The sequence below is a fragment of the Danio rerio genome, chromosome 15 (genome assembly GCF_052040795.2).
Source record: "Danio rerio strain M-AB ecotype USA chromosome 15, GRCz13ab, whole genome shotgun sequence".
Classification (NCBI taxonomy): Eukaryota; Metazoa; Chordata; class Actinopteri; order Cypriniformes; family Danionidae; genus Danio; species Danio rerio.
Genome location: NC_141035.1, coordinates 20014436 through 20030235, shown reverse-complemented (window position 1 = coordinate 20030235; position 15800 = coordinate 20014436). Strand labels below are relative to the sequence as shown.

Below are 15800 nucleotides of genomic sequence, written 5' to 3'. Positions count from 1 at the left end.
AGAAAAAAAAATATTCAGCATCTTTATTCCAGTTTACAGTCACATGACATAATTCTACAAGCTGATTTGATGGTGGTGTGGTTTCACTTTGTTAAAACTTTGATTTTTTATTTTTTTTTGTTACCAAGATAAAATTCCAAATCCTCATTGTCACTTTTAATCACTGTTATCAAAATAAAAAAATACATTTATATGTGTGTGTGTGTGTGTGTGTGTGTGTGTGTGTGTGTGTGTGTGTGTGTGTGTGTATATATATATATATATATATATATATATATATATATATATATATATATGCACAAATCAACTAATCTACACAAAAAAGATGCTCAACATTCAGCGCACATTAAAAGTTTGATCACTTACTTCCATGTCCATTCTTTAAGAGTAATGACAGTTTCTAGGAAAAAATACTGTAGCGTGATAAAAGGCCTTTTCCACAACACTAAAGAAAGACGCTCCTCTCGGTCCAGCTGCTTTCTCTCTCTCAGAGATGAATCTGTGGGTATAACACATAAGCTTTCAAAATCACTCAATTATTACCAATTATCAACATTTTACCTGTTTGTTTGTGTGTGTAACATTTGCCCAAGTACAAAGGTAAGTTTGAAAACCATGCAAATTATTAAGCTACAAAATATAGAATTATTATTATAAAGGTGTGCCTGTGGTTATGATCGAAAACAAGACAATGGTCAAAAAAAAAAAAATCTGACATACAGTTGAGGTCAGAATTATTCGCCCCCTTTAAATTTTTTAAAATAATTTTATTTATATTTCTTAAATGATGTTTAACAGAGAAACGACATTTTCACAGCACTTTTTATGATATTGTTTTTTTTCTGGAGAAAGTCTTATTTGTTTTATTTTGGCTAGAATAAAAGCAGTTTTTAATTTTTTGGAAAACATTTTAGGGTCAAAATTATTAGCCCCTTTAAGCTATATTTTTTCTAATAGTCTACAGAAAAAAAAAACATTGCTTTACAATAACTTGCCTAATTACCCTAACCTGCCTAGTTAACCTAATTGAACTAGTTAAGCTTTAAAGGTCACTTTAAGCTGTATAGAAGTGCCTTGAAAAATATCTAGTCAAGTATTATTTACAGTCATCATGGCAAAGGTAAAATAAATCAGTTATTAGAAATTAGTTATCAAAACTATTATGTTTAGAAATGTGTTGAAAAAAATATTTTCGACCAAAACAAAAATCGGGGAAAAAAATAAACATGGGGGCTAATAATTCTGACTTCAACCGTACATGTGAATGTAATATTAAAAGAACAGATCATCCAAAAATGTAATTTCTGTCATACTTTACTAAACCTTTACTTTAAAACCAGAGTTTTTTTTTCATCTGTTGAACACAAAAGAAATAAAATCATTAAATAAAAAGTAAAAAAGCCAATGGCTGTGAAAGATTACACATTTCTTTAAAGATTTAAACTATGTTTTTACATTGCACGCTGCTCTGACAGTATCATTTATCCAGAGTAATGCAAATTATAAAAGACAGGCACATCAGGTCTGACTGCCTATGTGGGAAATGAAGCATCATGTCTCGATAGTAATGCATATTGTCAAGTTCCAGGCCTGGCTGTGTCTTTTGTCTAACAAATGGCCAGGTGATACTTTCAGGCTATGCCCTAAAAACAAGATTTCTTTACTAAATCTGTAATGGCAGTTTCTGTTTCTACTAATAAGCACTGCCCACTAAACTGTGTATTTGACAGCATGCAAGCTGCAGTAGCAAAGAGATATTATTTGATGAACACCACAGCAAAGGTGAGTTCTTATTAAAGGGTTCTACTTTAAAGACACCCGAAAATCCTCCTGGTTTTGTATCTTCTTCAAATTCACAACAGGTGCCGGCAAACAGGTTCTTCAAAATATCTTCTTTTGTGTTCAAGAGAAGAATCTGATAGAATTAGCCAAGCCACACGAGGAAGAATAAATCCAGTTGAGATCAGAATTATTAGCCCCCCTGTTTATTTTTTATTTTTCCAATTTCTGTTTACTGGAGAGCAGATCTTTTCAACACATTTCTAAACATAATAGTTTTAATAACTAATTTCTAATAACTGATCTATTTTATCTTTGCCATGATGAAAGCAAATAACATTTGACTAGATATTTTTTAAGACACTTCTATACAGCTTAAAGTGACATTTAAAGGCTTTACTAGGTTAATGAGGTGAACTAGGCAGGTTAGGGTAATTAGGCAAGTTATTGTTTAATGATGGTTTGTTCTGTAGACTATCTGAAAAAGTATAGCTTGAATCTAATAATTTTGACCTTAAAATGGTTTTAAAAAATTAAACTGCTTTTATTCTAGACAAAATAAAACAAATAAGACTTCTTCCAGAAGACAAAATATTTTAGACATACTGTGAAAATTTCCTCTGTTAAACATCATTTGGGAAATATAAAGAAAAAATAATAAAAATTTAAAGGGGGCCAGTAATTCTGAATTTAACTGTAAATAGGTCATTTTCAATTTTAGGTGAACTATTTCTTTAAGAGGTCAACATTGAAACAAATGAGTTGCTAAATCATTCACAAAAACATCTACAACACTTTTAGATAAGGTGTTTTATTATTATTATTATTATTATTTCATGGCTACTCTGAGGTCTGGGATGACAGCTGAATGTGAGTGATGATGAGGTCAGGTCGGTTAATCTGTGGTTTATCTCTGGTCCCCCTGACCCTTGATCAGTTCAGCCCAGGCTTACACGGTGGCGTCCTGATTAGATCAGGCCTCTCTCTCTCTCAGCATAACAAACCTGTAGAGCTGCCGTTCTGCTTGTCTTTTGGCCCTAGTCTTTTCTGCGGCTGCTCACATTCTGCTCCATTTGCAGCCATCTCCCACTACTGTTTACAGTTCAGACACCTGCACACACAAAACAAACTCAGTGATGCCATCATGCATGAAAAACATAACTTAGTTAGGTCTTGCTAAGTTTGCTCAGGGCAGACAAACAGCCGAAAAACTAACTCTGATTGATGATGGCTGTGTTCTTTAAATAACCTTGAAGCATTTAGGGACAACAGTTGAAAACTGTTTATTTAAAACATATTTTCCTTTTAAATTTTCCTTTTTTAAAGTCTACACAGGAATCAGAGTAAAATGTAACACCTTTTAAGACCTTTTTTAAGACTCTTTCCATACATTTTAAGACCTTATAAGCACTTTCAACCGGAATCACTAGCGAGATTTTAACTTTATTAACATTATTAATATACTGAATAAAAATCTATTAAATCTAGCTAATTCAGCAGTTTGGCATAGTAAACAAAGGTTTTGGGTACTGCAGTAAACTAATTAATTAAACTAATTTCATAAACTAAATAGCATCCTGATATTATTACAGATTTAATTCAGGCAAACTTTAGCATACAACCATACATTGCATAATCAAAAATGATATAAAATTTAGTACCTTGCAAAATAGCATTTAAGACTTTTTAAGGGCCTTAAATTTCTCTACATTGATTTTGTCAACATTTTAAGACCCCGCGGACACCCTGTTTTTTAAGGTGAACTTTTACGTTAAACCATTTTGCAGACAATTTCATTCAAAGCAAAAAAGTGGAACAAACTATCCCACACACTATCAATTCTTGCTGTGTGCATATTTAGTTTATCAGGGTTTCTGCATGTTACACCAAGTTAAATTTAAGACCTTTTAAGACCTTTATGAATGAAATTTTAGACCTATACAGGACTAAATGCTAAGGATTTCTGTCCAAACATCCCAGTTGGGAGAGATTTTTCACTTGCACTATTAAAATGATTATAATTAAAAACATTTAAAAATACAATTATAATTTATTAATATAAAGTAGGTCAGGTCAGTCAGTATCCTCAGTGTTAAGACATGGAGAACTTTTAAATAAATGTTACTGTAAGGGAAATAATTAAACCATTATGGCATGATTGAGTAGCTATGCATGAACAAAGAAAAATTAAGACCTACGACACAACATTTCAGTAGATTCCAGACTTTTTAAAACCTAAAATTTAGTTGTTGTTTTTTTAAATTTTTTTATTTGAGACATTTTAGGACCCTGTGGACACCCTTTTTATGATATATATTGTACTATAATATTTATATACAGTTGAAGTATTTAGTTGAATTATTAGCCCCCCTGTTTATTTTTTCCCCTATTTCTGTTTAACGAAGATAACTTTTTTCAACACATTTCTAAACATAATAGTTTTAATAACTCATTTCTAATCACTGATTTATTTTATCTTTACCATGATGACAGTAAATAATATTTGACTAGATTACAAATTAAAAACTGCTTTTATTCTAGCCGAAATAAAACAAATAAGACTTACTGCAGAAGAAAAAATATTTTCAGACATACTGTGAAAATTTCCTTGCTCTGTTAAAACATAATTTAGGAAATATATATATATATATATATATATATATATATATATATATATATATATATATATATATATATATATATATATATAAAAGAAAACAAATTTAAAGGGGGCTAATAATTCTAACTTCAACTGTACATATTTTGAGAGAAAGAGAATATAGAGAAAGGCATTGCTAGTGTTTGCAAATAAAATGTACACCCACACATATTAATATAGATGAATCTATCTATCTTTTTATGTGTATGTGTGTAAAGACAATATTTTTAAATGTAATAAAGAATAAATAAAAGACAGTTGTTATAATTAAAAAAATAAATAAAAACCCAATAGAAAACATATAAAGCAAACAGCAATTGACACAATTAAAGTATTATATGTTGCATTTGGGTATCAGTAAATTCATCTTATTGCCCACAGGACTCTAATCACCTGTTTTAGGTTGCTCTATAGGACCTTTAAACTAGCACTTAGGCTAACATAACTAAAACAGAACTTTATATCAGAACATAAACCAAAGACTTTAGATTTTCTAGTAAGTGCTGAATAGTTAAGAATGACTTAAATACACAATGATCGTTTTCAAATGACATTGATATGTTATCTTATTTTCAAACAGCCCATGTGGGTGATGAACCGGCAAGAATTAGCAGTTTAGATTAGCTCTGACTCCAGAGTCAACGTTTGGATTTTATTCCAGACTCGGCATCGTCTGTATAGTGATGTTTATATACGTTTAGACTATAATGACTGTAAGGTGTAGAAACAGTGGTAAGGTGAAATGAAGAAACAGTCATACCTGACACCACTCTTCCGTCCCGACAGCAGCAATAAGCAACAATAACAGCAAGCGGAAATGACTCACGTTCAGCTGTGGAGCCCGGCGGTTGTTTCACAATAAAAGCCGACTGTCATAGGTTTTGTCGATTTTATTATAATGCTGGAATCAGTTTATGGTTGAAAACTATCGCTATTTAGACCGACAGAAACCGATTTTTACCATCCCTTATTAATAGACAACTTCATTAAACATTTCTAATAAAACGTGCTTATTTGTCATATTGCTCACCAGCTTCGAATTACGTCTATTGAAACAAAAATAGAAAGTCTACTTTAGGATGACCCACAAAGCTATTTATATTTTCGGTGGCCGTCTTTTATTTTGTCATTCGCGCTTCCGGTATTCTGATGCAGTAGAAGTTTCTAACTTCTCACTGTGGAATTACCCAAGTTCATGTCCTTTTTCAGTATGACTATTTATAGGCGCTATAATGCTGCAGTTTTTAATTTTGTTAAACTTTTTAACAGGAAGATACCAACAAGCTGGTACATGTTTATTTGCATTTTCTTCTTCAAATACCTTTCTGCTATATTAAAAAAGGTCTCAGCAGTTTTCTGTTGGGTGATATTTAAGCTATTTTGTGTTTGAAAAGGTATTGTCAATTTGATGTATATTCACTCACAACAGTAGCCTTTTTTTTAAAGATTTTTTTATTATCTTTTATTATTATTTATTTATTTATTTGCATTAAGGCAGTCTCCGTTTAAATCATGTGAGTGTTATCTGTGTATTCAAACATTGTGCCAATTACTATAATTACAAACTTACAAAAAGCATCCACACCCTCTTAGAACTTGAAATATTACCTTTTTCAGAGATCCTACTTACATTATTATACATTTAATATTTTGGCAGAGCAGAGGCTTTCGCAAAAGGAATGCTCCACTTCTGTGGAAATAGGTTAGTTTTACAAGCTCGCAAGAGCTAAACTGTTGAGTTTGACCATTTTTGAATCCATTCAGCCAATCTCCTGGTCTGGCAGAAACACTAATATCTAAGCATAAATCATTGAATCAGATTAGACCATTAGTATCATTAGTATCAATTTTTAATTTGCATCAGTCTTAGTACATGAAGAACAGTAACTACAGAGGATCAGGCTTTAAATGGGAAAATTATCAAAACTCTATTTATTTATTTGACAAAATGCTAACGGTCTAATCCAATTCAGTGATTTATGCTAAGCTAAGCTAAAAATGGGTAAAGACCTAGATAGGGCAGAGCTGCGGACTCGCACGTCAATATAGCATCATACTTGTGATGCTGTATAACAACAATTAATATTTTTACAGTACTGTGTTGGTTGGGTTTAGGGATAGGTTAGGGGAATAAAATACAACTTATTGGGTAATTTACTAGATAACACAAATAATACTAGGTACAACTACTGTTCTTACAGTACCATGACGGTTGGGTTTAGGGTGGGGTTAGACGTAAAAAAGGACAATTTATTGGGTAATTTAATAAATAACATAATACCCGGTACAATTACCTTTTTTACAATACTACAACCATTGGGTTTAATGTTGGGGTAGAAGTAGACGTTTAAAAAACACAATTATTGGAAAATTTAATACATAATAGAAATAATTCTCATCCACTTCCGGACGCAACCATATCTGATCTAGCAACAACCCTAAAAATGACCCCACCAGAGCTGGGGATTGACTGAATGGATTAAAAATAAAGTAAAACTCAACCATTTAACTCTTGGAGAGCTGTAAAATGATACTATTTCCAAAAAAAAAGTGGAGTGCTTCTTTCAATTGTTCTATTTGGTAATTTAATGTTTAATGTAAATAATAATAATAACTATTATTAAATATATTATTATTATTAAATAATATGATAACTCCTAATTAGTGTAATGCAGTATACAATTTATATACAAAGTCAGAATTATTAGCCCCCCTTTGATTTTTTTTCTCTTTTTTTTAAAGGAAATTTTCACAGTATGTCTGATAATATTATTTCTTCTGGAGAAAGTCTTTTTTGTTTTATTTCGACAAGAATAAAAGCAGTTTTTGATTTTTTAATAAACATTTTAAGGACAAAATTTTTGGCCCCTTTAAAATATATATATATATATATATTTTTTGATGCAGAGACAAACCATTGTCATACAATCACTTGCCTAATTATCCTAATCTGCCTAGTTCACCTAATTAACCTAGTAAAGCCTTTAAATGTCACTTTAAGCTGTATAGAAGTGTCTTAAAAAATATCTAGTCAACTATTATATACTGTCATCATGGCAAAGATTAAATAAATCAGTTATTAGAGTTGACTTATTAAAACTAATATGTTTAGAAATACTTAAAAAAAAATCTACTCTCCATTAAACAAAAATTGGGTAAAAAAATAAACGGGGGTTAATAATTCAGGGGGCTAATAATTCTGACTTCAACTGTGTGCTGTACTACCCGACCACCACTTATTCATTTAGGTCAAGGGTGCCCAAACTCAGTCCTGTTGGGCTGGTGTCCTGCTTATTTTAGTAACAACCCCAATTAAACACACCTGAACCAGGTAATCAAGCTCTTTCCAGGTATACTAGAAACCACCAGGCAAGTGTGTTAAAGGAAGTTGGAGCTAAACCATGCAGGACACTGGTTCTTCAGGACCGAGTTTAGGCACCCCTGATTTAGGTGCTATGTTTTGGCATTTAAACCATAGTAGCTTAATTCAGAGATCAGAGTTCAATTTGGGCTATTATGTCAAGGCTCAGCATATTTGTTAATGGAACAAACTACGAGTAAAGCATTAATTGATGTTTTACGCCAAAGTTCTTCTGCCACAACATAGTTACAACAACGGTGTACACCTCAAATGGCTGCTGTGATTTGCATAAAAACAAAGTTGCGAGATATTTGATGGAGAATGGATGAGTTTCATTTTAATCTTTGCCAATTTACAATCAAGCCACCAAAAAAATTACAATCCTGTGTATTTCTTCCTCACCAGCCCCTCATAATTATTATTATTTTTCAGATTCTGCAGATCACACACAAAATCTTACAGGTGGACAAGCATCGGTATCCATTCTGTGTATTCATTCTTCTGTACACTCCGAATAGTGAGCTAGAACAGCACGACACCTGGCACTCACACACACACACACACCTTAATACAAAGAAATGGATGAGTAAACACAGAAGTCAGAAGAATCAATGTATCCCTTGCTCATTTATGGAAATGGATTCACACAAGAAAGAGCACTGTATTCAATACAAGGAAAGGTCACCTGTTACACATGGAGTGGATGATGAGATGTTAACAACTACGAGGTCGATCGGGGGGGAAACCTGTTTATGCTAAGGGATTAAAATCGTTTACTATATTCATATCTGTATGCGCTTAAAATTCCCATACAGCTACATATTTGTGTAGAATATCAGATTATTACTTAGTGTTAGCTAAATGTACCCATGGATGCATACGTTCATGTTCAAATATCGTCTTTAACCTTTTTTTTCCAGAATATACAATAATGAAATGCATTAAACAGACTGACAGTGTAAGCTCTTCACATACAATACATCAAAATTAAGAGATTCTACATTAGTTTCCTCTCACGACAGAGTGCAAATCAGATGCTTCACAACATATTTTAAGGTTAATTGCTCTTCTCAACACTCCACTTACATACACAACCCATGCCCCCTTAAAAAAAATCAGCTCACACAAAAAAAAGAACTAGTGATATAAGTAGCCTTAAATATGGAATGTGAAATAACAAAAGTGTGGTCCGATTTTTTTCTTTGACAACACAAATAAAAATGAAGTCCTTCATTGCAGGAAAATAATTTAAAACATGTAACTTTTTTTGTTTGTTTGTTTGTTTTACTTTATATAACCTTGTGAGTAGACCACGATAAGCTTTGTGAGGAACTTAAGGAGAGATGGATGGACAGCTGTGGGCAGGAGGGCTTTACATGCCATAGCCGAAGCCGGGCTGTGCGGGTTGGGTGTAGCCGGTCGCTGTGGGGTAGCCATAGCCGTAAGGCTGCTGTGGGGGAACTGCCACATTGGGACCTGCAGTGAGCATCAGCTGGGGTGTGCCTGAAAAAAATCATTCAAAACAGGAGCATTAGTACTGAAACCATGTATATAATTTGTTTGTTCATATTTAACAAGCTTTGAATGCAACAGTAAAATAGAGCTTAGATCGAGCCCAAAAAATTAAACCTGACCCTACTCGAGCAACTTGTGTCCAAGTCTGACCTGGTGTGACACATTAACGGTAATTATGAGCCTGAAGGCTGATTTATACTTCGGCGTCAAGCGCAGGCTCTGGCTCAAGGCTGATTTATACTTCTGTGTCAAACACACGTGTATGCTCCGGCACAAGCCTACGCATGGTCGCATAGCCCTCGTCATCGCTAATGTACACCTCTCAAAAATTGTTACTACAAGTCACAACGGCGTGTAGGGCAAGCTCCGTGATTGGTCGGCTGGGGTAGCTGTGACGAGTGTGGGCGGTGTGTGCAGTGTTGCCAACTTTTCAGACCCCCTTAAACTGAGATATATCCAGCTACAGGCCCGCAGAACCACACACGTTTTAGGCACACACAATCTGGCACACACAATCTAGGCAAACCATATATGGTTACGACGGATGTTAATGTTATTAACGTCTTTTTGAACATCGTCATCGATATGTTTTGATATATATGGTTAATAAATATTGTACACAACAAACAATAGTGTTTACTTTATTTTATTTCACAAATATTGTGATCGAGATGGCCGAATGGGGAGCATTGCTTCCGATCGCCATTCAATATAATAGACTGAACAGCTTTTAATCAGTCATTATAGCAAATCAGTCATTATTATCTGACAATAATATGGCAGATACACATTTGCTGGCCTTGCTGAACTATCTAATTTGGACAGGTTTAATTTATATAATGGATTCATTTATAATGAAGGAAATAATAGCAAGTAAATATAGGTAATAACACATTATATGTAATAAAAATCTTTTTACATGTAACAAATGTATAACAATATATTAATATTTTACTCAAGCGATTTTATAGTGTTTATTTGCTTAACTTTCTAATAACCTTTTAATTAATGATTTCCAACATTTAATACTGTAGTAATTTATAGTAAGCAACAAATTGTTTTTAAATCAAAATTTAGCAATAAGAACAAATTAACTATTAATAATTAATAAAAAATAATAAGTAAAAAAAAAATATACACACACACACACACACACTAACAGCTGTGACAGTTTAATAAAAGATAGTTTATATATAAACTTATAATTATAATCAGTTAAGATAATCAGTTTATAACTATGTGTGTGTATATATATATATATATATATATATATATATATATATATATATATATATATATATATATATATATAGTTTAAATGATTAACTATAGTACGCTAATTTATTTTAATGTGACACAATATTGCTTGCTTTTTATATTTTACAACAAAGTGATTTTAACCAAGTATGATAAGATTAAGATCCTAATTTAGTTTATTACACTTAATCCTACAATTAGACAGTCTGTTATGTTTTCTTTGTGTATGTGGACACATGAATAAAGTCATAAGTGTCTTTAACCAATTATTTTTATTTACATAATTTGATATCAGAAACTGCAGAGATGATGATAATAATAATAATGACTTAAACCATACTTGTGAAATTCAATAGGTGGCGATAATGCTAAAGAGTTAGTTAGTTACCACATATGGTTTGCCTAAATCGTGTGTCCTAGATTATGTGTGCCTAAAACGTGTGTGGTTTTGCGGGCCTGCAGATGGATATTATTGCTTAAGCCTGGTTTATACCTCTGCTTTGAGTGATCGGCGTGACCCACGGCGCATGCAACACTGTGCATTCATACTTCTGCTCGCTGTTTCTGTTGCTCTGCAATAATAATTCCTAAACTCTACCTGGCAGTAGGTGTTCATGTTCCTCAGTAACGAGTTTCTTATAACTATTAAAGAGATTTTTGTGATAGTTTTGGAACTTGTGTGTTTATAATGTCTGGGAGATTACTGCAAATTCATTATACATCTATATGAATATTCAAACAATTAATTTAATTAAATTGACATGCATATATAAAGCATAGTGCAATTGTAAATATTTCCATTGCTATAAATATTAACCATAGGCTGTAAAAAACTGCTGGACATGATGACGTCAGTAATATGCAAATTGACGTATGACGTAATTTAGCAACATTTAGCAACTTTTTGAGCATATCTTAGCGCCTTTTCATTGAAAATAGTTGGCAACACTTTGGTGGTGCTAAGAGCCACGAGCCATAGGGGAGCGAGTGTTTACAAGTGTTGGGTCCTGTAAAGGAGCTCCAGATGGAAAATGTTGTTTTGTATTCACCTTATGATTAATGCTGTTGCACGTCCACCGTTTCCCACCTCTGAATAAGTTTGTTTTAGCTACTTGTACATTTAAAATCTGATCACTCGACGCAGAACTAAAAATCAGCCTTGAGCCCAATTTAAACTCGACTATATTTTTAATAAGTGAGCTGTTACAACATACTTTCTCAGCTACAACTCTGAGTTGTTTGAACTACAGAAATTAGTTTAGATTTATCTTACCTCACTCTCAGGGGCATGCTTGAAGAAGTGACAAAAGAGGACATTGAAGACTGACTATCATACTTTCTGCATACCTGTCAACCCTCCCGTTTTTTACCATTCCATCCGGCTATCATCCCTATTAAAGATTTTCCCCTACCTTTCTTTGTAAAGTGAAAGTATTAATAAAGAGCTGATCTTAAATGTGATCTAGTCTAATTGCAAAAGCTGTTCAAGGGGATTATGCTTTCCTTTTATTTTGACTTGAAATGATGATAAAATTCAATATGCAGCCTCCGAATCAGTCAATCCACATAATGCCTGTTTCACATCACACATGCAGGAAGTAGCTGTGGGCCTTAGTACAGATGAGAATTAAAAATAAATAATGTATTTATATATAAAGATAGATAGGTAGGTAATTAGATAAAGAAACAGATCGATCTGTGCAGCAGCAGCCGCCAATCAGCTTTGCACTGCAGGCACATCCAGTGTGAAAAGCAAACACCTGTGCACTGCTTCTGCTCACATACACGCTGCACACAGGTGACTGATGCATGCTCAGCATAAAGACACTATTCTCAGATCAGCTTCTGGACATGTGATTTGAAGATAAGCGACAGTGGACGCTTTGGGTTTTGGTGTGTTTTTAAACATATATACCTGTTTTTAAACAGGTATATATACATGTCCGCCTGGCGTCTTTTCTTTTAAACATAATTTCACACACATTTCATTATAGATTTGTGTATAGCTCTCCACACATTTAGGCTATTTTAGAAATGACCTAAACATAAAAATAAAATAAAAACGACAAATGCTTGATCATGGCCTGGCTCGAAGATTGTGGCAAGATATATCGGTAACACTTTACAATAAGGTTCATTAGTTAATGCATTGACTAACATGAACTAATCATGAACAACACATGTTCAGCATTTATTAATCATAACTGAACAATAACTAATGCATTATTAACATTTAAGTCCACGCTTGTTAACATTAGTTAATGCACCATGAGTTAACATGAACTAACAATGAACTACTGTATTTTCATTAATTAATGTTTATTAACATGAATAAATACTGTAGTAAATGTATTGTTCATTGTTTGTTCATGTTAGTAAATGCATTACTTAACATTAACTAATAAACCTTATTGTAAAGTGTGACCGATATATTGGGCCGACCCGGCCAGTGGGTTAGGTCAAGTCTGGGCTCGGGCAGAAAATCTAAACTCTACTGTAAAATATTTTTTTTAAAGATTTTTTTCCACCATTCTGAATAAAGGATATTTTTTCTGAGGGTTCTTTTTGTAGTTTAGGCATGGACCAATTTCATTAAAAGGTAATAAAAATAATTTAATAAAAAAAGTTGTATAAAAATGTAAGCCCATAAACGGGATATTTCAGCTTATTTTCAGATATTTCAGAGTTATAAAGTCATTCCAACAGGCTTTTAGCGCAGTGAATGATTTAGCAAAATGTTTTTTTTTTTTTTTTTTTGTGAAGCATAAGAAACGCAGATGCGCATTAAAAAAAAACTCTTTATGGAAACGCCATGATGTGCATCATTTTTGAAAATGCAAATAACTGATTAGGATAAACTTTTCTTTCAAAACTATGATGGAAATACTTTTACCAAACAAATTACAATATAGTAAATAATAAAAAATAAAAAAAATTTAAAAGAGAACATGTGATGATAAAAATGCGTGTGACTGCACAAACCAGCAGGCTGAGCGCACTGCAAAAATCTGAAATGTTGTTTTGGTCATTTCAGTATTTGTGTTATCATATTGTTAATTACCTCCAGAATAGTCAAGAGTGTCTGTGCTTTGCGTCTCACATGACCTCGTGTTCATTGCATGTCAGGATTGTCTTCTGAGGTGCAAGTCATTTATTAAATAAGGAAAAGATTTACGCAGCTTCTCCAACCGCAGAAAATTCTATTTTGACTTTAGATATTTGGTGCCAGGAAGTGACATTTTGTTCGCTTTGACTCATTGGATGGAAATGCTGTTTTGTTCGCATGTCTAATATGCGATATTTCAGTTATGCACATAAATTTAATTAGCATCTTTGGATGGAAAGATAACTAATGACAACCAAATCGTAAAATTAGTAACTAAAATATTATTGTAGGTGATAAATATCTCATATCGCCAGGTTACCGCAAAGTTCAAATCCTGCATATACTATATGAATCAAACAATTTCTTTTCATACTTGCTATTAATAAACAATAAAATGAATGAAACATGAAAAAACAAGTCAAGCAACCAAAAACTAAATTACATAAACACAAAAACAAAACCCCAAAAAGTACAACAAACAACACCAGATGACCAAAAACTAATTTAAAACTACACACCAAATACAAAATAACCTATCAAACAACAAATAAAATAATATAATAAATAAATAGAAATAAAATGATTTGGACAGTTGGATAGATGTTACTCACCTAGTATTTTGTAGTGTATTTATATGTGATTGTTTCTTAAGCCCATAAGGTATACTTCAGCTTGGTGATTTAGGTACAGAGTGTGTGTGTGTGTGTGTCTGTGTGTGTGTGTGTGTGTGTGTGTGTGTGTGTGTGTGTGTGTGTGTGTGTGTGTGTGTGTGTGTGTGTGTGTGTGTGTGGGATGTAAATTTTGGCACAGGACAATTTCTTTAAATGTGCATAAAATGTTGGTGAAAATTGGGTGTTTTTTTGTTACACTTTTTATAGCTAGAAAGAATTTCCATGACGAACCATTCTAGTGTGCGTATGTCTAGGTTTTAGATGAACAAGCCTACCATAGACAATGGGTTGTGCCTCCGTGAGCTGCTCTTCCTCTTTCCTCAAAGACTCAGAAGCATCCAACTTATCAACCTGGGAAAAAGGAGAGCGAGAAACAAAGACAAAAAGAGGACGAGTGAGAAGAGGTAAACACCCGTAGACAGGGAGTAATGACTGATGGATGGGACCATTCATGGGAGATGCATAAAGCCAAGCTTAATACAAGGTGCACACGCTTTCAAAGCAGGTCTCATGGGACAAGCTTTTTGCCAAGGCACTCCATACCCGATGACAAACCACTGAAATAAGCATCAACTACTGCTCTATGCATTTCACATGTAAGAACTATGGCTTTATATGTCCTCAGTGAATCAACCAATGACAATAGACATGGTCCCCCATACAGTCAGACAGTATCCTATTACGGTAAGTGCATATGTAGAAAACAGAACCCTTTTAAGATGCGATCACAATCAAAAACGTTGGTGAAATTCCACAGTGGAAGATAAAAAGTCTGCCAAGAGTTGTGTAGCACAGCCTATATAGAAATGGCTTTCAAATGGTTTTGTTGGTCAATGGAGCATTCACCTGACCAAATAAATTGCATTCACCAAAATGCCAGAGTAAATAAATTCCCATTTGAATGACTGGATTTAAACATGAAAATTCACTCAACATCTGTACATGTGACCGCACCTTTAATGAACTAAAGAATCTACTCATAAATCTGGTGACTATTAAAATGGGAAGACGCTGCTTACGGGACAGGTTCTGAGAAAGATTGCTCTGCTAGAAAAAGGAAGTCATTGTGCGAATGATACAAACAGAAACTTACAAAAGTCTTATTGCGATTAAACAAACAATATCAGAATCCAATATAGCTGATTAAGTAGGTAAAGCTCAAGTTACAAAAATTAGAGTGTCCTGGGTGTCTAACCAATCCTTGAGTTATGATTGAATTATGAATTAAAGGAATAGTTCACATAAAAAAGTATGATTCTGTCATTAATTACTAACTTTGGTTTTATTTTTTCCTTTACTTCTGTGACACACAAGTAGTTCAATAATGTTGAAGTTCATCTTTGATTGTACAATAGGGACAGAGGGTGTTGATGAATGACAAAAAGCTGTAACTTAAAGCAGTAAATATCTATTTTTTTTAAAGAAGTAATGTAATTTATGCTTAAGGATAGG

At 33.1% G+C, this 15800-nt stretch overlaps 2 protein-coding genes across 5 annotated transcripts in view; both read right to left on the bottom strand.

The window, feature by feature from the left end:
- Nucleotides 1-5238, bottom strand: part of vmp1 (vacuole membrane protein 1) — a 38520-nt gene extending 33282 nt beyond the window's left edge. For 2 of the 3 annotated variants that reach the window (XR_015508386.1, XM_087282497.1), the window contains exons 1-3: nucleotides 5199-5238; nucleotides 2784-2890; nucleotides 367-499 (exon numbers count right to left, since the gene is read on the bottom strand). Coding sequence is in view for 2 of the 3 variants with exons in the window: in XM_087282497.1 (XP_087138623.1) it covers nucleotides 367-499; nucleotides 2784-2862 (212 nt within the window). In the remaining variant the exon portion in view is untranslated. 3 annotated transcript variants of the gene reach the window in all.
- A 2871-nt stretch (nucleotides 5239-8109) lies between these two features.
- Nucleotides 8110-15800, bottom strand: part of cltcb (clathrin, heavy chain b (Hc)) — a 53299-nt gene continuing 45608 nt past the window's right edge. For both annotated transcript variants that reach the window (XM_087282921.1, NM_001194978.1), the window contains 2 exon segments: nucleotides 14624-14699; nucleotides 8110-9302 (listed from right to left, as the gene is read on the bottom strand). In XM_087282921.1, coding sequence (XP_087139047.1) covers nucleotides 9172-9302; nucleotides 14624-14699 — 207 coding nt within the window. In that variant the 3' untranslated portion in view covers nucleotides 8110-9171.